Below are 27,272 nucleotides of genomic sequence, written 5' to 3' on the forward strand. Positions count from 1 at the left end.
CCACATTCATTCATTTTATTTTTATATAATACCCTTTCTGGGATTACTTTCCTAACTCTCAAAAGCATTGGTTGCCACAGGGCTTAGAGAATGGCAGAATATTTTGCCACCTTATTTTCCTAAGGGCAAATCTAAAGGGGTGGAATTTCTAACAGTGCTCCCTATGTGGAGTTTCTCATTGCTTTTCAGCCAGGCTTAATTAATTTTTAGAATGGAAATTTGTTAAGCATATATGGCAATGGCAACGAGCAGGGGGGGAGGGAAGGGAGGGGAAAGAGGTTAGGGTATTGGACATTACTATATCTTCCATCTGTCTCTCCATGCTTCTGTATGAATACAGTGTGATCACAATGAAACAATCAGCGGAATAGTTGGAATAGAGTGTTACACTTCATCTTGATATACTGCTCCCCTTCTTTTTGTCCTTCAGCATAGATGCAAGGTTTTGCCTCCTTAAGGTGTTGGAAAGTCTAGACACTCTGGAATATTGATGACTTTATTGGTGTATATGCTGATTGGTTTCAAACATGCTTGCGGCTTTTATACCTAGAAAAATAGGCATAACTTAATCTTTCAACGAAGGCATAAATTAATTTTTCAACAAATCAAAAAATATTCCTTATGTGTTTTTTGCCTTCATCCAATGATCAAGGTAGTTTGCTCCTTTAAAATGATTAAGGTACTATTCACATCTAGTTTATATTTTGATTCAATTAGAACCTTCTGTAATTATATTCATTGGGCAGGATAAAAACTCCACCATTGCACTTATACAGTATCATCTTTATTTTCTTTATATTCCTAGTGGCCATTCTCTTCTCCCTCCCCTTATATATATGCATATATAATAATTGCTAAAAACAAAAGTCAAAATATTGCTTTTGTTTTGGTTTATTTTTTACTGTGAGAGTTGTCCAAAAGTCCTGTAAATTAATTGTGGTAATAAGCCCTAAGCCAATCACAGAAAACCAAAAGACAATTAAAAGACCAAAACAAAGAGGAATTGATTGGGTGTGTATATATATACATAGAGGGTGCTTTTGAATGGAAAATGATTGAATATCCTGAGGGAAGTGGTTGCAGTTGTATATCAGGTAAGAATCACTTCTATCTTTGCACAGAACAGTTTCTGAACCCTGGCTGGAAGCCACTCAGACTTTAAAAACTCTACACATAAAAGCATTAAAATGTCTTTAAAATCAGTGAGCATTTACACTAAGGTTATTTAACTTTAAATTGCTTCCCACCAAGACTGAAGCAGTTTCTATTTCATGGAGGGATGTTTTAAAAAACTTCTTTAGCTGATAAAATCCAAGGCAAAGCTAAAGAGTAGAAGCACCAACATCCTTTTCTTGGTGATTTCTCCCAGAAGTCAATATCTGAAATGGAATTTTCCATGACTTTCTAGACAGGATCTAGAATTGGAGAAATATCTCATTGAAAGGCCATCTCAAAAGTGGGGCAGATTATTAGCTTTTAATTTCTTTTCATTGTTCCTACTTTTTTTACTTTGAATTTTTTTCTTCTAATGATGCAACTTGGGATTCTAACTACGGATTCAACAAATAAATTCAACATTTATTAAATGTCCTACATAGGCAAAGGCCCCGTGCTGAGTGCCAAGCACAAGTGAAAGAAGTTATGGGACCAAAGTATCATATCTTTCTTAGCCAATCAAACAAACAAAAAGAATGTAAAATCTGTACCTCTAATATAGAATAAAAAGGTTGTTGTAAAGAAAGAGCCATAATATTATTTTAAATCTAAGAAAGAAAATAGTATCTAGGAAATAGAACCATAAGGAAATAATGTCTTTACCCATTCTTTAAAAATTCAAGTAAGAGAAATTGTTCAAGGTCTTAATCTGACTGAAAGTCTTTCTGACATGGCCACAGAAGCAATACACAAACTCTTTTTGAATTATAATATATCTTATAGATTTTTTTAAATAACAATTCTATATTAACCCAAGATTCTTTCTATGGAGTTGTCATGGAATTTGGGAGTTTGTACAGTACTAATGTAATTTTCAAGCAGTTTGCTTTAGAGAAGAAGACTTTTTTTTTTTTTGGGGGGGGGTTATTTTGTATATTATATACTCTATATATACATGTCTAATTTTAAACAAGTTATCTAAGAATTACATATATCTCTGATCCCTTTTCCATAAATTATTTACACTGGTTTGGAAATGAAAAAGAGACACAAAGAGCTGAGGATATGTGCGTGTGTGTGTGTGTGTGTGTGTGTGTGTGTGTTTGTGTGTGTATGTGTATATGTTCGGTCCTTACAGGGTGTGTTTCTGTAGCAAATAAATAATCATCTTCTGACTAGCTAATTGAAACAGACTGCCCCACCCAAAGAATGTCCATCTTGATAGAAACTCCCAGATGTTGTACTTGTACTGGCATAGCCTGGCATAGAGTTCAGGCTTAATTCCATGTCATAAGGAAGGAATCAAAGCAAGAGTTTTGTGTAGATTAATTTATTTAGATTGTCAAAACAAACAAACTTTAACAAAATTCTGTACATGAAGCTATTTTTTATTTAAGTTCCATAGGGTTGGATGGTGTTTTGGAAAGTTTTGCCTTTGGAAAGGCAGAAACAAATGGGTACTTCTTTGGGGGGGGAAATTAAATAGTTGGTTATTGTGATTATAGAGAATCTTCATTTCAATTTCCATAAATTATTTGATAGCAAAATTATATATAAATATTTCCTTAATGTATCTTGGACATCATTAAGGCCATGCCACTTTACCAAAAATACTAGAAACAAGACCTCTATGCTCTAATTGTTTTCTATGTACTTTTGCATTTTAGTAGCCATAGACAGGTAAAAGAGGAGCTCTCCTCTTCACTTCCAAATGAGTCCCAAATGATATCTAGAACCAGTGTAAAATAAGTGCCAATAACTTTTCTTACAATTGTACAACAATATTTGAAGAAGTTCTTTAGTTTGCTTGAGAGAATTAAAGTCCTTTGACCAAGAAAATTCACAGTAACTAGAAAATAATTGATTAACTGACAATATCACTCCTTTGGGATAGATAATTAAATAGAAACAGCTAGGTGGCACAATGGATAGAGTACTTGGACTGGAGTCAGAAAAACCTGGATTCAAATGCAGTCTTAGGTATTTACTAGCTGTGACACTGAACAAATACCCATTATTTGCCTCAGTTTTCTCATTTGTAAAATGGAGATATCAATAACTATCTTGCCTTACAAGGTTGTTGTGAAGATCAAATGAGACAGTACTTTTAAAGTGTTTAATAGTAGAAGTACAATAAAGTGTCTTTCACATAGGCCTATGTAGTAGAGAGGCAAAGTAGAGACATTAAGATGCAAAATCAAAAGAATGGGGGAACTACAGGTAACCCTAGAGAACTTCTAAATTTAGCTCTCTATACCATTATTTTTAAAATTTTTGATAAAGATGCATTAGCTCTGGCAAACAGGTTTTATAACCCACTGGAAGGGCAGTGTCCATTACAAGCAGCTCCACTATCCTTAGATAATCACCAAGTGATGTGGAGAGATCCAGAAAGTAGAGAATAGAAGGGACCAGATAGGTTAACTGCTTGGGAGAAAGGGTTTGCTTATATTTTTACAGATGGAGAAGGAATCAGATGGGTGCCAATGAGCACCTGGAGAGAGACAGAAGAAGAGAAAAAACCTTGAAACAAAGGAAAAGACCCAAGAAACATCTGACACTGAAAGAGCATGGTTGATAATGAGAGTGTTACAGAACTTCAAAACCAGCAGGAATCATTGGATTCCATGACATGATAAGACTGATACAGGACTTCAAAATTTGCAGGAATCGTTAGATTTCCTGACACATGAAGTAATAGACAATAGATTGGTGTTGGACTATTTCCAAGACTTATGGACTTGCATAATTCTTCATGTTGATTCATGTTGTTTGTTACATCACTACTACATGTGCTATTGTAATGCTAGAGAAACTGAGGCAAGATAGAGATTTGAGAGTATTTAATGATTTATTTAAAAGGGAGAGACTTACTGGGACCAAATGTATCCATGATTTGGTCCCAGGGCTGAATGAGACTATCATCTCCAAGAATGCAGCCAACAATGTGAGTTCTCAATGACATGTATACACATGGCTCAGACTCAGGGGGTAGACTGAGGCAGGGATGGAGTCAGGGTGCTGAGAGCAGGAACAGGACTCTGACAGGGTGGGGTGAGCCACCGGAGAAGGGGATGACATAATAGGGGGAGGCACCCTGAGATGGGGAGAGGCATCTTGATAAGATGGTATCTGATATTCTTATAGCTTGGGATTTGGGAGAGGCATTCTGATATCCTAAAACATATGATCTTTTATCCTTATCAAATATTGTGATTAAGAAGGAGGAGTGGTTTCCTAGGACTGAGCAGAACAGTTATAAACTGAAGCAGAACAATTAGGCAAACTGAATCAGGACAATAAATGAGAACATTATATTGCTATGTGCTTATGTAATAATTTCCATGTTAATGGATTTATGTATACCTGTTTCAAGTAAGATGCTTCAGAAACCCACTAATCTGATTTGATTCCTTATTTCCTTTGGTTTTCATCTCCCTTCCTCAGATATCAGCAAGGGTGTGATCACCTCCTTTTATGGTGTTTTCACCCCTTTTTTGAAGAGTCAGAGAAGGCATGATCACCTCCTTTTGGGGTTCTCACCTCCTTGAGAAGTCATGGAGAGGGTGACTAACTTACATTCTAAAACAAAAGAAAGCAGAAGATGCTATGGTCCAGAACTCTGAAATTAGGATTCTTACAAGGTGTTAAGTCAGTGGAATTGATGATACAATGGTTATCTAGTTTAGTATGGTGATTAATAGTTCTCTAAGTTCAGTATGATTATTTTAATTTTACAATAAATAATGGTTTCCTAGTGATATAGTGATTGGTTTATACTCAGTGTAGAGCATATAAGCCATAGGAAGGCAGAGACAGATTCATTCCATCTTCCACCTTTGGGGTGACTGGAGGCTGAAGCACAAATCCTTGGACTCAGACTCACTTTATTTCACACCTTATGGTGCCTGGCCTGTCCTCCTGAATTTTCTCCACTGAACCAAGTCCCCTCTGAAGGCCAGGAGAAAGCTAACTAAGCACCAGGCAAGGAGACAATAAAGACTTTAACACCTGGTTATTCTTGTGGTGATTACTCTACAGAAATGAAGACTACTCAGAGACCACCAGAAAACCAAACAAGAACACTATACCTATGTATATATGCTATTTATTATTATTGATTAATATATAGATGAAAAATAGATAGATATCTAAGTCCAATATTCCAACGGTTTCAATGGTCAAACACACATATGTGTTTGACATATTTACCATGTATTGGATTACCTGCCATCTAGAGGAGATGGTGGGGGGAAAAAGGGGAAAATCTGCAACATGAGATTTTTCAAGGGTCAGTGTTGAAAAATTACCCATGCATATGTTTTATAAATAAAAACCTTTAATAAAAAATAAAAATTAAAAAAGATAATATATATTTGAGGGGGGAGGAACCATAGATTTTGGTGGACATTTTTTTGTAGTTACTGTATTTACTACAGCATCAAAATAAATGGTATTGCTACAAGCTGATTGTGGTTGCTCTCAGATTATTAATGGGAAACATACAAGTAGTGGTTTCTGGACTACCTCCAGGCTTATACTTAGAACAAGAAAAGGTAGCTTCACTCTGGGGACCCAATTTACAAGTATAAATTTGAGAGAGTACTACATGCATAAGTAATAAAGAGGTCTATCTACATGGTACTATATAGAAGCACAAAATTATCCATTTTTTTTCCTTAGTCTTGAATGCTGTTTTTCTAAAAATATGACATTTTGAAGTATTTTAGTTTTCATACTAGATTAATGCTAGAAAATTTGTGGTAATTGACATGAGATGATAAATCTTAGATTAACTTGCAAAAAAGCCAAATTCCATATATAGATGAGAAAATTGGGGACGATAAAAAAAGAATGCATAATAAAGTATATAGGATTCTCTTTTTATGTGAGAACAAACCCCATATAATTAAGGTTTGGTATATGTCCCAAAAATCTATTTTTTTTTATCAAGGGATTCTGTATACTGTATTGAATCAAAATGTCCAAAGGCATTTAGTTCATTTATAGATGTTTTAATAACAGTTTTATTTAGTAAAAATTTATCTACATCTTTGTGCATTGTGTATTTTCATGTATGAGGGATGTCCATGAATAATCCATTTTTTTCACCCCTTTATCATTATGGAGAAAATGTAGTGAAAGTATTTTAATTTGAATGGAATAAAAGGGAAGTCCGCCATCTAGAGTTCACAATTCACTTCTACAAGAACATCTGGGATTTTTCCTTTCTGTTCTTGCATTTTAAATAAACATGAAATCTCATTAGTAAAGGAATGAAGATGGTAAAATTGTACAAGTCATATTTTATGTTCATAGATACATTGCTATGACATAATTTTTCATTTAGGAAAAAATAATCCTTTTATTAAGCTGTTTTGAGTTTTCCTGCCTTGCCAATCCAATAAGGACCTAATTTATTTTACCTGAAAGATATGTCTTAGGAATCTACATTTTCAAAGTTTTTACCTCCAGTTTTCAGAATAATGTAGTCCTTGTGTAGTAGTTCTTTACTACTTTAGTTATATTTATATGATGCTCTATGGGATTTTGAAATCAGAAGACCTGGATTAAATCCTTGTTCCTTACTGATTGTTACATTAAAAAAAAGTCACTTTATTTTGCTTTATCTTTGCTTTATTTTGCTTTTCTATAAAATTAAGAAGTTTTATTGCATGCTTTCTAAGGTTTCATTCACCTCTAAATCAATTATTTTTATTTATAAGAGCTATCACAATCCTTTAATTAGGAAAAAAAAAGTTTGTTCCTCACCCAATCCTTTTCAGAACAATTTATTTTGGGGGGAAGCTAAGTTACTTGCTCAAATTCACACAGCTAATAAATGCTTGATGCCAGATTTGAACTAAGGTCCTCTTGACTCCAGGTCCAGTGATGCATCCAAAAAATAATTTTAAAAGAAGGAATGAACATAATTTTTATTACCATTATAACACTAGAAAGAATGCATTTTGAAACTAATTATTTTTTAATTTTCTAAAATGGATAATATAAATGTTATTACTGTAAACAATATATAACTTGACTTTTAATTTATCCATTACTTTTCAAAGTAAATTAATAGTAAAAATAAAACCCCCAAAATAACCTAAGAAATAAAGGGAAACTTAGAAGTTACTTGATTTGAACATCCAGTAGGAATTGTATCTTTGATAGATGGACATGCTTTCTTTGCCTACTTCTAGTATGCAGTATGTCACAAAGCAGTTAATTCTATTTTTAGTGTTAAATTTATTTTTATATTGAACTAATAACTACTTTCCTATAAAGTCTTATAGAGTCTAGCTCTATTATCTGGACTTAAACTTTCTGTTTAAATATTGTTAAGGATTGTCAAACAACTCTAGAGTCTGCCATTGCCTAACTTTATAATACTGAAATGATCATTTAACTTGCCAGCCTTCAATTTTGTCATTTTTAAAATAAGGTGTTCAACCAGACTTCAGTTCTAAGATTCTATAAGTCTTTGTCTTTGAAAATCTTATCTTTTTCAGACTAAATCCCCCATTTTTATCATATGTTGTAAGGCAACTTCATTATACTCTTTACCCATCTCTAGGTATTTGTTTGTCACTTCTTGTTCAGTCATTCAGTTTTGTTCAACTTTTCATGACCCCATGCTTTTCTGTTCTCTACTAGCTCCTGAAGTCTTTCCAATTTCTTGCTCTTTGCTTTGATGACACTATCTCTTCATTTCATCCTCTGCTGTTCCCTTCTAATTTTGCTTTGCAAATTCCTAGCATTAAGGTTTTTTTCTAATGAGTCCTGTCTTCTTGTTATGTGGCCACAATATTTAAATTTTAGTTTTAGTATTAAGTATTTGGCATTAGGTTCTATGATTATTTTTGTTTTTACTATTATTTTACTTTGAAAAAAAATGGATGAATCCAAATTTGAGTTGTGTATTTTTTCAGTAACAAAATTTACTTAATGCATTCTAGAAAACTGAGGAATAATTAGTTGCAAAATGCTTTCCAATAAACAGTCTGAATTAATTTCTTTCTGTATTGACTATTTTGCTATTCTTGCTGTCTAAGGCACACTTGAAAATCTTCTCAAGCACCACAATTGAAAAGCTTTGTTTATCTAGTGTTTTCCTTATAGTCCAGTTCTCAGTCACACATGCTACAGGAAAAATCACAGGTTTAATTATCAGACCTCTGTAAGCTAGGTGATGGCTCTGCTTTTTGGTATGCTGTTCATATTTGCCGTAGCTTTCCTTCCAAGGAACAAGTGTCTTTTCATTTCATGATTGTAGTTTTAGCCATCTGCAGTGATCTTTGAACCAAAGAATATAAAATCTGAAAGTGGAATCTGAAAGTGGTAACATTTCTTTTCCCCCTATTTGCCAGGAAGTGATGGGGTAAGTTGCTATGATGTTTGTTTTCTTTTATTCTGTATTTCATGTTAAGCTTTAAGCCAAATTTCATACTCTCCTTTTTCACTCTCAAGAGGCTTCTTGAGCCTTTATTTTTTTTTAACTTTCTGTCATCAGAATAGTATTGTCTGCATATCTGGATTAGTTGATATTCTTTCCTACAACCTTCATTCTGGCTTTTGATTCATCCAGCCTGATATTGTGCATAAGTCACTCAGCAAATAAATTAAATAAGTAAAGTGACAATATTCAGCCTTGATGTACTTCTCTTCTAATTTTAAAACAGATGTTCCACTTTTGGTTCATTACAATGAGGTATTAAATTAAGACTTAAATGTTATATTCTGTATTTGTTCTCCACAATATAGCACTCAGTTGAATAGTTACTGATCCATTTTTTTTTTGGATAACATGTTCAATAATGAAGTTTAAGATTACTTTCAGAACATTACAAAAGATAGCATGAGATGGATAGGCTGACTAGCCTTAAGGTTAGGACAATCTGGGTTCAAGTCCTCCCTTATGATACAATTGGTGAGTGAATGACCTTGTGAAAAAATCATTCTTAGTGCCTCAGACAACTCTCTAAAATAGAGAAGAGAAAATTAAAGAGTGTTTGACATGAATCATTCTGTATTATTGCATGTGAATGCTCAGTGATCACCATGTCTCCAAGAGCTGACACATAATCTATTCTATCAGAAGTTTCAAGACCTTTTTTGTTGTTGTTTGTTTATTTGTTTTTAATCAAACATTAATCAACCTTAACCTCGTAGATCTATTTTCTGGAGCCTACATTTTTCCATGGAAAAATCTTTAATATAACTGAATCATGTCTTCTAGTACCAATTCTTTTAATATTCTGGGACATAATTCAGTAATACAGAGAGAAAATGTGACTTTTCCAGGACACACAATGAATTTGTGATAAATACAGGATTTAGAGGAAGTTAGGCGGTACTTGGTAAGTGGTAGACCTGGAGCAAAGATCTGGGCTCAAATTTAACCTCAAGGTCCTTAGTAGGTATATGACTGGGTAAATCACAGTTTCTATTTCCTTTAATTTCCTAATCTGTAGAATAAAGATAATAATACCACTTTCATCCCAGTACTGTCTTGAGGGTAGTAATTATAAAATATTTTGCAAACCTTAAAATATTTTTATTTTTTAAAAAAGTTTTTTTTTATTATGTTAATATCATTCAAATTACAGTGTTCTGTTCATTCTGCTACACCAAATTTATGTCAAATGCTTGACTTCTTTTTTAAAATTATGTGGCTTCAGTTTCAACAGTCTTCTAAATGTATTTGTTACATCCTTTCAATACCATTCTTATGAAAGAAAAATATTTGGAAACTCTCTTCTCTTACTTGGGAAACAGTGGAAAACAGCGGAATGAGCATAGAGCTGGGAATCAGGAATACACTTAAATTCTGAGGCTAAGAAACTTCATCTTTAAAATGCTTCTACTTTCACTCTATATAAGTGGATTTTTAAAAATGTTTTTAATACTTTAAAGCACTGCCTAAATGTAAGCTAGTATTAATGTGATAATATCTGTGTTAAGAAGCAGACTTGTCTTTTCATTGTTCTTCATGCCCTAAAGAAATATTTTTTTAAAATCTACATTTTCATTATCATTACAATTATGTTTTGGAAGATTCATCTCATTTTGATTTCTAATACTGTTGTCTTTACCTGTATAAAGCTGTTTTGTTATTTTAGATTCATTCTAATCCTTTGCATATATATTCATTGCTACAGGTGTATCCTTAGGTGATCTAATGAAGTAATGTTTATAAAACACAGTTTAGTGTTTGGCTTAGATCCGTTGTTTTATTGGTTAGTCATTTCTGATTCTTTGTGATGCCATTTGGGGTTTTCCTGGCAATGATAGTGGAATAGTTTGCCATTTTCTTCCTTTAGCTAATTTTACAGTTGAGGAAAGTGAGATAAATGAGGCTAAGTGACTTTTCCAGAATCACACAGTTGATAAGTGTCTGAAGCAGATTTCAACTCAGGTCTTCCTGACTCCAGGCCTAGCTCTATCCAATGTTTCTACGTGTTTGTTTGAAGAGCTAGGTAAATATTAAAAGTTAATACTTAGAAGCCAGTCATTTAAGCATTATTTGCCTAACTCTACTGGAGAAGTATATGGCAGATTGCTCCAGTATCTTTGCCAAAAAATTCTTATGGACAAGATGGTCTCTGGAGTTAGGAAGAATCTGACATGATTGAACAACAAATTCCAATGTATGGTCCATAAAAGATGATGGTTGATTTTAGATAGATAGATATACACATATAGATATGTGGAAAGGACAGACAGAAGTGGAAAATAAATGACAGGATTTTGAATAGAAGAGATTGTCCAATGTGCTACCACTGATGAAAGTGGTAAAGTCAAAAGAAATGAATAGATTTCAAAGGAAAACATTATTATCTTGTTATTGTATTCTTTTAAATTCTTTGCAAATGGTCTTTGTTTTTTTTTTTTTTAAACAGCTTCCAATTAACAGTTCAAAAAATTTCTTTTAACAAATTGTTGTTCACAAATTAGGACACAGGAATTAAACAAAAACAATGTATGTATTTATGTGTATGTGTGTGTGTAAAGAACTCTGTGATTGTGCTGGGGAAAAGATTATTATTTTGAATAAGTACATGTTTGCATGCTTATTTTGTTTACATTTTTAAATTTTCTTAAGAAATCCCTGTGTGTACAATGAACATATAAACTATGCAGTCCAAAGTTACAACAAATTCCAAATTAATGAAGTATGAATTAATGAGGTTTTACTGTACTTGTAATTTAAGTCACAATAAAATGAAGCTTGCTCAATCTCTATATTGTGAATACGATGTAATAAGAATTATCTATTATATTTTTGTGGTCACAGAAGAAATACTCATAATTTTAAATGTTAACTCTTTAAAGTGATTTTGCAGATTTCTATTACAATAGATTCTTGATAATATGTCCTTCATTTTTATAGATTTCTGTGATTACTTTTGTACAGTTATTTGTATTTTGATCACATTATATATCATTAACATGATTATTTAAAATATTGACATGATTAAATTATAATGCTTATTGAAATGCTAATTTTGCCATATAATAGAGTGATATATTTGCTACTTCTATAATGAGAAATTGTTAAAATGTTATTATTTGTCTTAATGACCAGAGAACTCTAACACACCATTTAAGCATTACTATACTTTGTGCTGTTGGTACCATAAATAGAAGAATAAAGATGAAAGTTTGCTTTTAGGTTTAGAAGATAATCTAAATTCACTTAAATCTCATTTGGCTGGTAATCTAATACAAAGAATTATATAGAAAATAAATTATCAAGACTCAAGAATTATTAGTTTCATTTTCTTTGAAGGTTGCCAAAGTACTGATATACCTTAGTCTCACAGACTACTTTCATTTGAATTTCATCCAGCTGTTTGACCATAACTGACAGAAAATAATTTCAGGTCAATTATTTAATTGTTGTTGGTGTTCTTGAATTGTGAGGATAAACCGAAATAATAATCTGATTCTCTATTAGACAATCTAGTGTATGCTAATGCAGCATTATGACCTCTTTACAAGCCTGGGGTTTCATTTTCTATTTAGATATCTATACGAATTTGAAATACAGTCTGTTTTAAAATGTATTTTCGTTTTTATTTTGTTTTGAAGATTCTAAAAACATCATTCTTGCCTCCCTTTCACTTCTGCAACTATTTTTCCTTTCTATTAAAAGAGTAACTTTTTAGAAGGCTAATCATAACAATAATTATGATAATAATAATGGCATTATCATCATATAATGCAACCCACTAGCAAACACTATAACTCAAACCAAGAATTTACAGTGTCTATATCCCATCAATTCTCTATAGTAGAGTTATAACTCAACAAAATTAAATGTTACTTAGTCCAGGTTTTATAAATCACGTCAAATTTATCAAGTCAAAATGAAAAATAAAAACCAAGTCAATTGTATAATATAATATCATGCCAACAAAATATGCACCTAATTGAATTTGTATAAATTATTTTTCAAAAACCAATTATTTTTGCACACATATATGTGTGTGTGTGTACGTATCTTTAAAGTTGTACAATACTGAATGTGAGAAGGATATTATAAGAAACAATATATGCAAAGAAGAGGTAAGAGAGCAGAGTGCCAAATTTTCTAGATTGCTTATATAATCTTTTTTTTTGTTTTTTTTTTTAATTATAGCTTTTTATTTACAAGATATATGCATAAGTAAATTTTCAGCATTGACAGTTGCAAACTCTTTTATTCCAACTTTTTCCCTCTTTCCCCCCACCCCTTCCCCAGGATGGCAGGTTGGCTAATACACGTTAAATATGTTAAAGTATAAGTTAAATACAATATATGTATACATGTCCAAACAGTTATTTTGCTGTACAAAAAGAGTAATACCTTGAATTAGTGTACAATTATCCTGTGAAGGAAATCAAAAATGCAGGCAGACAAAATAGAGGGACTGGGAATCTATGTAGTGGTTCATTGTCATCTCACAGAGTTTTTTCCCTGGGGTGTAGCTGGTTCAGTTCATTACTGCTCTATTGGAACTGATTTGGTTCAATCATTGTTGAAGAGGACCACGTCCATCAGAATTGATCATCATATAGTACTGTTGTTGAGGTATATAAGGATCTTCTAGTCCTGTTCATTTCACTCAGCATCAGTTCATATAAGTCTCTCTTCTTTAAAAATCTCTTTGGGATATAAGTCCAGTAGTAACACTACTAGGTCAAAGGGTATGCACATTTTGATAGCTTTTTGAGTATAGTTCCAAATTGCTCTCCAGAATGGTTGGATGTATTCACAATTCCACCAACAATATATCAATGTCCCACTTTTCCCACATCCCCTCCAACCTTCCACATTATCTTTCCCTGTCATTCTAGCCAGTCTGACAGGTGTGTAGTGGCATCTCAGAGTTGTCTTAATTTGCATTTCTCTTATTCATAATGACTTGGAGCATCTTTTCATATGGCTAGAAATAGTTTCAATTTCTTCATCTGAGAATTGTCTGTTCATATCCTTCGACCATTTATCAATTGGAGAATGGCTTGATTTCTTACAAATTAGAGTCAATTCTCTACATATTTTGGAAATGAAGCCTTTATCAGAACCTTTGACTCTTAAAATGTTTTCCCAGTTTATTGCTTCCCTTTTAGTCTTGTCTGCATTAGTTTTGTTTGTACAAAATTTTTTTCAATTTGATATAATCAATTTTTTCTATTTTGTGATCAATAATGATCTCTAGTTCTTCTTTGGTCATAAATTCCTTCCTCTTCCACAGATCTGAGAGGTAAACTATCTTATGTTCTTCCAATTTATTTATAATCTCATTCTTTATGCCTAGGTCATGAACCCATTTTGACCTTATCTTGGTGTACGGTGTTAAGTGTGGGTCAATGCCTAGTTTCTGCCATGCTAATTTCCAATTTTCCCAGAAATTTTTGTCAAACAGTGAGTTCTTATCCCAAAAGCTGGGGTCTTTGGTTTTGTCAAACACTATATTATTAAAGTTTTTGGCTGTTTTGTCCTTTGAACCTAACCTATTCCATTGATCAACTAGTCTATTTCTTAGCCAGTACCAAATGATTTTGGTAACTGCTGCTTTACAATATAATTTTAGATCTGGTACAGCTAGGCCACCTTCATTTGATTTTTTTTTTTCATTAATTCCCTTGAGATGCTTGATCTTTTGTTTTTCCATATGAACTTTGTTGTTATTTTTTCTTGGTCATTAAAATAGCTTTTTGGGAGTCTGATTGGTATAGCGCTAAATAAATAGATTAGTTTAGGTAGTATTGTCATCTTTATTATATTTGTTCACCCAGTCCAAGAGCATTTAATATTTTTCCAATTGGTTAGATCTGACTTTATTTGTGTGGAAAGTGTTTTGTAGTTTTGCTCATATAGTTTCTGATTTTCCCTTGGCAGATAGATTCCTAAATATTTTATACTATCAGTATTTACTTTAAATGGAATTTCTCTTTGTAACTTTAACTGCTGGGTTTTGTTAGTGAAATATAAGAATCTTATATATAAGATAATATAGAATATAAGATCACTTATGTGTTTTGTTTTGTTTTGTATCCTGCAACTTTGCTAAAGGTGTGGATTGTTTCTAATAGATTGTTTATATAAACTTGAGCTCATTTTAAAAATGTATTGTATACTGGGGACTTTTAGCAGGGATTAAAAATGATGCAAACCACCATCACCACTACCTTGACCACCATATCCTTTTAGTTTTCAATAGAGATAGCCAAAGATTCCAAACCCAACAGTTTTAGCCATTTGCCCTTCACACCACATGTGCCTTAACTGTAGGCCCTTTCCCATTCATCCCCCCACAACATCATGCAGGGAATCAATACCTGTGGAAATGCAATCTAGAAACTAGATCTGCATGTATCCTCTGTCTCCCCATGCAGCCATAGTTACAAAAGACCTGGATAGAGGAGGGGTGGAGGTCTTATGCTCACTACCAAAGTTCTTGTATGTTTGGTAGTTCAACGTCAGAAATCCATTTATTTTTATTAGTGTAATTAAAATTTAAAGTGCATTGTCACCTGCTTTACTGTGCCATAAGGATTCACAAGCCCTTCAATCCAATTTGAAGATAAAATTTCCTGTTATTTTTTTTCCCCCCCAATGAGAACAGGAACTCCTTGGAAGTGGATTCTGCCTTACTTTTCTATGTGTGTCCAGAGCATTTAGCATAGTGTTTTGCACATGGTAGGTGTTAAATAAATGCTGTCTATTCATTTATTCAGTGGTAAGGATGATAAGCAAAGGTTATAAAGTTCTTTACCAGACAGATTAGCCCTAAAGGGAAAAAGAGAGTATTAAGAGATTACTATCATATCTGGCTTAATGTGCTTCATAATACAATAGAAAGAATAGAATACAATCTTTTGCTTGATTTGGGGTTTGAAGGACTAGGATTAAATCCCAGTTTTACTTACTGTCTGACTTTCAGCAAGTTACTTAGACTCTTCAGGCCTGAGTTTCTTCACATAAAATAAAAGGGAAAGATTGGCAACATAACTCCTAAGGTCCTTTTTTATTCAGTGACTGTGTTCCTATGAAATAGGATACATTGGGGTAGAAAAATGTTATGAAGGGATTTATTTGTCAAGTTTACTTTTGAAGCAATGAGCCCTTATTGAAGATATACTGAGAACAAAGATTTTAAAAGACAGAAAAGAAATAGTTTAGGAATATCATCAGTAGCATACTCACATAAATTCAAGGATTGAACTGGTTATAGCCCAAGGGAATCATTAAGTTACAAGGCTAAAAAGTTGAATGAGCACAACTTTAAACATAAGAACAGTCATTTAAAAGACAATGGAGTTTTATCTAAATTAAGTTTCTATTCTATTATAGAAAAAAAAAATCATCTTTCTATTCTATTTCATCCATGCACATGGGAAGAGATGTTATTTTCCTTGGAAAACTTATTGTTTGCTAAAACTGGCCAAAAATAGTCTGATCCACCTTATTGAATCTGTAAAACTTAAAAGTTACAACACAACTTTTTAATAACATAACTCTCCAGAGGATCTTTAGATAAAAGGGGATATGATAGCTCTGTGTTAAAATACATTCAATATTTATTGAAAGAAGAAAAAAAATGGAGAGGATGGAGGAAAAAGGAAGAAAAAACTAGGTGAAAAAAAGAATTACTGGTGAAACCTAACTTGCTGCTTTCAGAGTTAATCACAGTTAGTACCTTATGCCAATTGGTCATCAGGTTTTACTTAAAATCTCCATCTACTCAGTGTGGAAACTGTTACCATAGCAGCAACTTCAGTAAAGGCTTGAAGGGTAGAGATAGCAATTGTACTTGGCAGAGCCTCTAGAAAACTGATTTAACCTCAATTCATTGGAGAAGTATTCTTTGTATAACCTAGAAAAAGTCACCACATGTCCACAAAGTTCAAATGTCACTTCTGTGATTGAAGTTCTATTTGTTCCTTAGATGGAGTTAGAATGTTTTAAAAGAAAACATGTGCTTTCTAAGATTTTCAGAGTATACAGGGTTCACATTTGATGGTTTCAATATCTGTTAGTATAAAAGCTAATGTCTGTTTTTTTTCAAATTACAAAAATCACTTTTTTAAAGCCTTATATCTGTCTCTAGTCTTCATTTATTTTCATAGATAACTTGAGTTTATTTGTCTAGAAACCAAATTTCTTTCTGCTATTAATGTGTTCCCTGCTTATAGTTAAAGGCTTTGAGTTGTGTTCTTTCCAAGATGTTTAGTAATTTCAATGTCCCTCCCCCCCCCCCCATTTTATTTTTCCCTATTGCTCACTTTCTGACTCCTATTCCTTTCTGATGTTTTGTTTGTTTGTTCGTTTGTTTTTGCAGGGGCTGAGGGGAGGGAGGAAACAGATTAGAATGGCTGAATCTTTTTTTTTAATTATAGCTTTTTATTTACAAGATATATGCATGGGTAATTTTTCAGCATTGACAAGTGCAAACAAGTGCAAAATCTTTTGTTCCAGCTTTTCCCCTCCTCTCTACCCCCTCCTTCAGATGGCAGGTAGACCAATACTTGTTAAATATGTTAAAATATATGTTAAATACAATATATGTATACATGTCCAAACAGTTATTTTGCTGCACAAGAAGAGTCGGACTTTGAAATAGTATACAATTAGCCTGTGAAGGAAATCAAAAATGCAAGCGGACAAAAATAGAGGGATTGGGAATGCTATGTAGTGGTTCACACTCATTTCCCAGAATACTTTCGCTGGGTATAGCTGATTCAATTCATTACTGCTCTATTGGAACTGATTTGGTTCATCTCAATTGTTGAAGAGGGCCACGTCCATCAGAATTGATCATCATATAGTATTGTTGTTGAAATATATAATGATCTCCTGGTCCTGCTCATTTCACTCAGCATCAGTTCATGTAAGTCTCTCCAGGCCTTTCTGAAATCATCCTGCTGGTCATTTCTTACAGAACAGAATGGCTGAATCTTAAAGTGAATCAATCTCTTCTTATTCTGGACAATTTATAGTGCATAACTCTAGATTTCTGCCTTAAGTAGCTTTCGGATAGAATGCTGGGTATTTAAATTCAGATTTAGTGGAGTGACACACATCCCTCATATATACTATGTTCTGTTCCATGTCTTGTCACTTTCTTGGTATCCTGTCATGCCCACTCTGCTAATTAGTTCTCTAGCTAGGCATTGGCAGTTCATAGATGTGCCATGAGCTACTGGTTTAATTTTTGTAATATATATCTTTGAGGCTATGGGAGGAGATGAGCTGGGAAGGGTAGGATGTAATGTTGTGATTTATTTCAAGTCCAGACATGTGTCCTGTCTCTTTTCTTTCTGATTCTGGCAGAGATATTTTGCAGCACAGAATGATACCCTTCATAGTGTTTTGTAGTCTGGGGTGATACAGAGGTGCTGCTATTTATCCTTGCCCAAACAGATATCCATAGGTAGAGCTAAAATGTCCACCTTATGGGGAAGAGGGAGAAGAGATCAAGCTATAGTGTTTTTGTTTTTGTTTTTGTTTCTGTATGGCTAATTCATTCCCACCAGTGTTTAGTGTTGAGGTTACGAACTGAATGTTAAGGTCTAGTGGCAGGTTTGGGGTACAGGGAGTCAAACAGAGTTCCCCTGCAACCCCCTTAGATTGGGCGCAAGGATACGGCGGTATATGAGGTCTAGAAGCGGTGCGGATTTTAATAAAAGAGGTTTATTAATGAGTTTAGAAGTAGGAGATAGGTGAAGGTAGAGATAAGGAGGGCACTGGACAGAGGGTCCAGTGGACAGAGGGTCCTCACATGGCGACCATGTTTGGAATCTCTGCAAAGAGGGGTTCCCAGTGTGGTCCTTTTAAGTCTGAGACTTAGCTCGAGGGGCTTTGGGGTGTAGCCCCAGAGTTGGCTCAGATCTGGGTGGGGCTGGGACAGGTCTGGACCTTCTATTGGAATTCAAAGGGACCAGGATTTGTGAGTCAAAGGGTAATTTACATTAGCTAGGGGGGTTGGGAATCAAAGATTGGAATCTTTCCCGCATCATTTAGCATTGAGTGTGGGAAAGAGGAACAATGATTTCAGTGTAGGCATAAGATAATTAAATATATATTTTGGTTTCTGTGTATCCTAAATCATGGAGATAGCTAGAGCTTCTTTATCTTTGGTATATTATTTCTTCAAAGTTTTAGAATTAAGGGGATAAGAAGAAATGTCTCATTCTTCATCTTGTTGTTGCTTGACCTTCATTCAAGTCAGTTCATTGAAGATAAAGAAACTCACAGAAGGGTCCCCAACTTTGAAAAGCTTTTTAGTTTGGGAAATAATCCAGATGAAATATTTAAAAACAAAACAAGTCTGTATAATATTAAATACCAAATTAATGATCAGAAAAATGTTAGAGTGTATCAGATCATAGAATCATGATTTAGAATTAGAAAGAACACAGAAGCCTCTTATACTCATCCCGTCGTTTCATAGGTGAAGAAAAGGAGGCCCACAGAGATTAAGTGATTTTATCAGTGTTATATACACTTATTAAATGAAAGAAATAATATCTGAACTCAGATCTTCTTACTAGAAAGAAAATTCCAGTAGTTCCCTATTGTTTCCAGAATCTAATGCAAAAGCTCTGTTTGGCAATCAAAACTCTTTATAACCAAGTCCTCTCTTCCCTTTCTAGTTTTTTGTTATGTTATGTTTTGTTATGTATGTTTGTTGTGTTATGTTTTGTTTTACATCTTACGCCCTGACATAGCCTGTTTGATTCAGTGACACTGCCCTCTGGGCTTTTCCAGACAAGAAACCCCATCTCTCAGCTCTAGTCATTCTTTCTGAGTACCTCATCCCTGAATTGTTCTCCTTTCTCTGCTCTACTACCGACCTTCCTGGCATCTTTCTTGTCATAATTAAAATCCTATCTTTTACAGGAAGCCTGCTTTAATTTCTCTTAACCCTAATGTCTTTCCTCTGTTGATTATTTCTCATTTACTCTATATATGGTTTGCTTAGTCTATATTTGTTTATATATTGTCTCACCCATTAGATTGTAAGCTCGTTAAGGTCAGGGACTGTCTTGTTTCTTTATATTTAATCCATCAATGATCAACAAAATTTTATTATAGTGCTTCTGTTTTGTACTAATTATACTGAACACTAGAAAAAACAAAGCCAAAAGTAAATGTCTTCAAGAAGCTTTTGTTCTAATGAGGAAGATAAGTTTTAAAATGAAGTATATACAATTAAAATAGAAGGTAATTTTGGAGGAGGGAACCAACAGCAAGATGGATGGCTTTCTGAATAATCTGTTTTCTCTTAGTCTTGAAGGATATATGAAATTCTAAGAGTAGACACGAAGAAGAGATGCATTCAGACATGGAGGACAGTCAGTGCAAAGACATAAGAACAAGAGTTAGAATGTTGTTTATGTAGACTGTGGGAAACAAGTTTGACTGATCTATAGAGTCATGAAAAACAGTGTGTAATAAACCAGGAAAGGCAAATTTCCCTTCTCCCCTATTCAGGAAGGATTTAAGATGCTAAATACATAAGGTTTTATTTACTTTTAGAGGTAACAAGGAAATAATAGAATTTATTGAATGTAACAACCAAGCAAAAGACAATGAAACTTTGCCTGTAAAAGTGAAGAAAAGGGCAAATGAAAAAAAATATATATTGGAGTGGCAGAGATGACAAAATTTTATAATTGCTTAGGTAACCAGAATTCATTCAAGTTATAAAATAAGGATGACAATGAGTTTATTAACCTGAATTACTAGAAAAATAAGACAGCTTGAAATAGGAATGGGTTTGGAGGAAGGAAGATTTGGGAGATAATTAGTTCTGTTTTGGAAGCTTTTAGCTTGGAATATCTAATTGTCCCTTAAGTTAAAATATTCACTTAGGTAGTTGATAACACAGAAATTGAGCTCAGGAGAGAGACTTCAGCTGGATAGGTATTCTATGAGCCATCAATATAAAGATAAAAGCATGTGCAGCTTAGGTAAGAGCAGACCACTAATCAAGGAATTTATTTTGTTTTTGTTTTTCACTTCTCAGGTTTGATGCTGATACAACTGAACTTCACAGCTGGATGACTCGATCAGAAGCTGTATTGCAGAGCCCTGAATTTGCAATATATAGAAAAGAAGGCAACCTTTCAGACCTCAAGGAAAAAGTCAATGTAGGCTTTTGCATTAACTTTTGTTCTTTTCCCTAAATCTTATTAAATTAGAAATGTTTAAAATATTCTATATAATTATGTTAGTTTTGAGAAGAATGAAAATATGTCAGTATGTCTCAATTTGAATGTGTATTGTAAATGCCAAGTGAACCAAAAGTTGACATTTATCTCTTTTTTTGTTTCTAATTAGGTATTATTTTCATTGATAGTCTAATTATCAAAAATGATAATTGTATAAAATACAATTAAGAAATACATTTACCTTGAGTGCTGACAAAAATGTATCAGATCTGTTTCCACTTTTTAAAAAGAAAGAATTGGCTAAGGAAAGGAAACTAATCTGCTAATATATATATTTACGTCATAGCCAAGGACCAAATTTTGTATGACATTTCTAATTATGAAACAATTTGATAAACTTCAAGATAACATTATTTTGATTTTGTCAACTATAATAATACAATATTTGAACTAATTTCTAATCATTAAGACTTGTTAGTGAAGTATAAAATGTTTGAATTTTATAGACATGATTTGGATTCTTTTATTTGTATAATCTTTATTCGATATTTTTACTGATAATATTTTATGAAAAGATAACTTTTCTTCGCTAGATTTATATGCGTTTATTGTTAGATTCTTCATAATAAGTTCCTGGAGTAACAAATTTGCTAATAATTCTTTTTTATTGACATAAATTAAGAATTTGTCATCAATGCTTTTTTCCAAATACACACAGAAAAAGAACAAATACATTTTTTCTGAAAAGGCAAAGCAAATTCTCTGGTTTGGGAAGGCACATGTTGATAAATTCTGAGCGATTTCCTTCCTATATAAATAGCCAGTGATATTATTAAGTATTTAAAAGTTACAAAGTTGAAACTATTTGTACCTAATCTTTTCAGAATATTTTCTTATTGTTTGTATAATTGAGAGATTTCATATGTTCAGCTCCTCTCCAGAAAAATTTCATCTTAGCTATCAGACATAACATTTTTGGAGAAAAAAATTAATTCTAGTCAGAGAATTTATCATTCCCATCAAAGTCTCTGTAAATTACCAGATGATCTAATAGAGAACTTCATTGATTGCATTATCATTCGGTATGTATGAATGAAAAATATACCACAAAATCTTTACTAGGTTCATAGGGAATGACTATTACTGATATAAAGCATTTCTTAAATAATATTAATAACCATACATATTTCTGTTTCTATTTAAACATAATCTCACATTATTTATGCTTTCATCATTTTGAAATATTTTAATGAGAAAAAAGGTAAAATAATTGTTTTTAAATTATTTTAAAATATAAAATATCAAAAGAATATATCATTTGAGAAGACTTGTTTTAGAATATTTAATCTTTTCCATATTCCACAAATGAAATTATAAATCATCTTGAATAGGAAACTTAAGTACAAATTTGAAAAAATTCCTATTGATTTAAATTATGTAGGGGCTTCCAGTTTGTCTTTGTAATCTTACCTCTTAAACTAGTTTTAATAAGATAAAACTACTGACTTTCTCCCTGAGGAATATAGAGTCAAAAGTTTTTCTAAGCCTATTTAAAGTAATTTACATTTAGTCAATAATGTCTCAGCTGACAAATTGAATGTGCTGAACAATATGCAATAAATTGTAAATGACTTTCCATTTTCTCATGAGTCACCCTTATGAACCTGAAATGATTTTTTTTAAAAGTTTTTTTTTTATTTGATGACTAAAACAGAATATAAAATCAATTACTTAAATTTTTATCAGGTTATGTATATATCTGTGAAATAAAGACATGTGTATATATGCACATAGAGAGAGAGATACATGAAAATGATAATAGATACTATATTGTCAATTTCAGCATCATGGGAGTTTTTTATAAGCTTAAGCAGAATTATTTTTTTTTTCAAATTTTTGATAAAATATGTCATTTACCCTTTCCCCAATTTTTTTTTATTTTTTGTTCTAAGGATAACAATATAATAAGTCTATCAATAGTAGCTGAGCTTTACATGTTTTGTGAATAACACTTTAAAATTTGATTAGTCTTTTCCTTTCATAATGATAATTTTACTCTTTATGATCAAAGCCTTTAATTAAAAGCTGAACTCATTGGAAAAGTGCAAAACACTAGAGAAAATTTCTAGGAAACATATTTTCTGTTTTTTTGAGGACTTGCTATTCAGATTCTTTTTATATACTATTAGTTATTATAAAATTGCTTGCAAATACAACCTTAATTAATGTGATAATTTGTATGTAAACTTTATGTAAGCCATAAAAATGACTTAAAATAAGGACAGCATCTCTTGATATGTTTATGTCACTTGTATAGTCATATCCTAACAAATATCCAGAACATACTTGCAAGTTAACAAAATATAATTCATTAGTTGCACATATTAAAAAAAATAAACCATGTATATGTTAGGTATCTGGCCTGAGTTAAGTAGAATTTGCTGATTTTTTTTTTATCTTTTAGTTATTTAGGTACAATTGGATTAAATAAATGTATATTAAGATATGCTAATGAATGATGTTATGAAACCTAAGAGATAATAATGGTATATTATTAATGCAAAAAATACAGAACTCCCTTTTTGTTTACCCTGAATAAAAATAATATGCTTTTTTTTTGTTTCTATGATTTGGTTGTCCTTTGCCATTTAAACATATTTTTAAAATTCCATAATTTAAAAAAAAATGTTTTTTACTTTTAGAATTTTGTAAACTAACATTTTGAGAATATGTTCCTACTAAAAAAATTTTACATTTTCCTATGGCAGGTTAACTTTTTTCTCACTTGAGCATTTCTCAATACTTTAGAAACTATGAGATATGCCTACAGAATACAATTTGATTCATAGAGTTGATGATGTTATTTTAGAATGAAAATACTTTAAAAACATATGAAATTTTGACTCACATTTTGTTAAAAAAAAAAAAAGTCAAGTGGCTTATTGTTTTGTTTTGTTTTTGTAAAGATCTTTTAAAGTTCTTTCTTCCTTTTCCCAAACCATTTTCTTTACTTTCATTCAAGTGGAAGCAGCTTTGAGAAATAATAGTCCATCGTTTAAATTAATAAGAAGGCTTGCTTTGAATTTCAGGCCATAATCCTGTTTCAATGTCCATGGAAAATTAGACCAAAAGAAACTTATAGCATCCTATTAATAACTCATATTCAACATACCTTTTTACTAAATAAGAATGAATATAAATGTTGTCTGTTGTGATACGGGAACCACCTAGAAGTGGCTGCTGGAAGTCTAACTCAGACCTGTAGAATGGATCTTTTCATGTGAGAGGATGATGATAATAATACAAGGAGACTGAGAGGCAATTGCTGTTTTCTGACCTTTCTATTGAGAGGCAGTTTCATTATCTGACATCTCTCCTCTTCCCTCTGCCTCCAATTTATTTCATTCCCAATCCACAAGCAACATCTATGTCAGTAAAGGCTGCTTTGCAACTCCTTCAAATGTTATGATCCACAACTGTGGAGGCTCTTGAAAAATTGACCTGCCCCTTCACTTAGGCATGGTCCTTAACAGTTGTTATTCATTAATAGCCCAAGTCATTTTCAGTGAGAAAAGTTCATTTTTCCATTTTGCAATAATTAGTTGTCTGGACTTTGAATCCAGAAATCCTACTTCATAAGCTTATTTTTTTTTAATGAATAAATAAATGTTATTGAATTGTGCCAAATTCAGAAAATAATATAGGCATAGGTAAAATCTAAAAGTACAAGGAAAACATGGTGGATGTTTTTGTCCAATGTGTTAGAAAAAAATAGACTCATCACTTTCTAAAAACACATGTGAAGTCTATATGCTAATACGTTTAAATTACAATGTTAGGAACATATATGGTACAAAATTACATATGTAATTTTATGTATAATCTCCCACTTATATAATGAACAAACGGATAAATTGCTTTAAGACCTATGGTAACAAACATGCTTTAGAGAAAGAGCCTTATGGTTGAAATTTTTCTGCTCTAAAGTACTTGAGTATCTTTATTATAATGATACTTTGTATGCCATGTAGAAAACATAGGTCCTCATTGTGGTTTGGCCACTGACTAGTTGTGTGACTTTGGACAAGTTATCTTTATTTTTCTGAGGATTTTTTTCTCATCTATAAAATGACATGTTATTTCCTATTCTAACTTTTATAATTTTGTGAGTTTATCTCTAAGATCCAGTTCTACAATGGCATTATCCATGAGGAATAGAAGAATAGAGAATATTCTACGTTAATTGAATAATAGGGGGCTTTCACAGTGTTTGAGGACAAATAGCACATAATACTGAATCTTTGAAATTATAATTGATTATAGGAAGTTTCTGTGTTTGTCACCTAAAATAATTTTTTTCTCTTTTCCCCTCTAGATATTTGTGAGCTAAATATGCTATTTAACAAAGGCTTTTGTTATTTTAAGGAACACTTTTACTTTCACATTACAGGAATATAAATCTAGTTAGATATGGAAAAAGATGTAATAGTACTGCAATTTAACAAGTCACCTCTTCTTCCTTCAAAAATGGGAGCATTTGAAGAATTGTTTCAAAAAGAAGAAATCCTATTTTTCATGCTTCATATGCTCACTATATCCACATGTAATACTCGTTTTATTGTAGAGATATAGTAGTGTCTACTTGTAAAACTAAGACAAAACAAATTATATATATATTATTTTATGTAAAATTGCATATAATTTATATATTTATGTAAAATTTTATCTACATTCATAAAATCTTAAGCAATTCAACTTTTTGTTGAAAAATATATATTATCTTACAGCATATATTATAGATATGTAATACATAATATAAAAATGAAATAGTCTAAAGTTTCAGTTCAATTTTAATTGTCTTGCTATAATTTATATTATATTCTTTTATGCTTATGTAGGAGTGCAAAATATCAAAACTTATCATGTGATTTCAGAATTTCAGATATGAAGTGGTCATGAATGTACAAATGCTTGTGACAGAACATCATAGAGAGATGTTATAACTCTTGTTTTATATCATTTCAATCACTCTGTTAATGCAAGGAAAAAATAGAGAAGTCATTGAACATATGATAAAAGGATCATAAAATAGCTTGAGAAAAGACAGTGTCTTTAGAAGTTACAATAAATGTATAAATTTGGAATCCTTGTATTGAAATACTCACCTTTGCTTTCATGCTGCAGGCCATAGAGAGAGAAAAGCCCGAGAAGTACAGAAAACTACAAGATGCCAGCAGATCAGCTCAGGCATTGGTGGAACAGATGGTGAATGGTAATTATACAGAGTTGATTTAGATAATCTTCTTAGGGATTTGATAACCACATAGGCTTATATTTATTATAAGAACTGTATTAGAAAATTCATTTATGAATTCAAAGTAAAAGTAAAGGCAAGGTTATGGTTTATTATTATTTCTCAATGCAAAAGAAAAAAACAAACAACATTTTCACTTTTCTTCCAGATCCTGTTAAAAAAATAAAAAAAATTAAACTATGTTGCCCAGAAATTTTTTTAAGCTGTCTTTATTTAGAAGACAGACAGACAGGCATTTGTCCTTTGAGTAAAAACACCTGGTACTCAATTCCTGCCTCAGATATATATCACGCATTTCACCTGGAGAAGGAAGAGAAGTTCCCCATGTTCATGGAGAAGTTCCCCATGAACATAGGAGGCAATTTTCCAAAATGCTGCAGAACATTTGGAGATCTGTGTTGATAGAAGGAGTTTCCTCACCAGAGTTCCCTGAGAATAATTACAACAATAATAACAACAGCTATTCATTTATATAGTATTTTGACATTTGCAAAACAGTTTATAAATATCTTGTTTTATCTTCACAACAACCTTATAAAATATATACCATTGATATTCCCATTTTACAAATTAGGAAACTGAAGCAGACAGATTAAATGACTTGCCTGGAATCTCATAGTTCTTAAATGTCTGAGACTGGATTTGAACTGAAGTATTCCAGACTCCATGTTCAACATTCTAATTATTATAATATTTCTTAGGCAGATTCCATAATAATTAGAAACCAACCCTATCATGTTACATATAAACTAACTGGTCATAATTTATTTTGTATTTTTATCATGATAAAAATCATGATAAAATGATAAATGAAAAAAATCTATCATGATAGATTAGAAACGGGAAAAATCATTACTCTTTAAAAATACTATATATGATTTTCATGTTTTTGCTTTCATAATTTTCCTTTTCTGGGAAAAATAAAGCACAGCTTGCTGCCCCCCCCTCACCCCCAAAAGCTCTTTTTGCTCTTTATTGAAAAATTTTTAAAAATCAATAAAAATATTAACTCTTTTTGAAAAAAAAAATCTTATTTGTCTTACAGGAAAATTATATAGTACTAAAATAACAATATTTAAATTATATATATATATATATATATATATATATATATAAAGCATCAGACAAGCTCAAAATT

At 32.0% G+C, this 27,272-nt stretch overlaps 1 protein-coding gene across 9 annotated transcripts in view; it reads left to right on the plus strand.

The window, feature by feature from the left end:
* DMD (dystrophin) overlaps positions 1-27,272 on the plus strand; it is a 2,285,006-nt gene that overhangs the window by 795,294 nt on the left and 1,462,440 nt on the right. For all 9 annotated transcript variants that reach the window (XM_031963631.1, XM_031963630.1, XM_031963635.1 and 6 more), the window contains 2 exons: positions 20,676-20,799; positions 26,005-26,092. In XM_031963631.1, the coding sequence (XP_031819491.1) occupies positions 20,676-20,799; positions 26,005-26,092 (212 nt within the window). The remainder of the gene's footprint in view (positions 1-20,675; positions 20,800-26,004; positions 26,093-27,272) is intronic.

This window comes from Sarcophilus harrisii, chromosome 3 (genome assembly GCF_902635505.1).
Source record: "Sarcophilus harrisii chromosome 3, mSarHar1.11, whole genome shotgun sequence".
Lineage (NCBI taxonomy): Eukaryota > Metazoa > Chordata > Mammalia > Dasyuromorphia > Dasyuridae > Sarcophilus > Sarcophilus harrisii.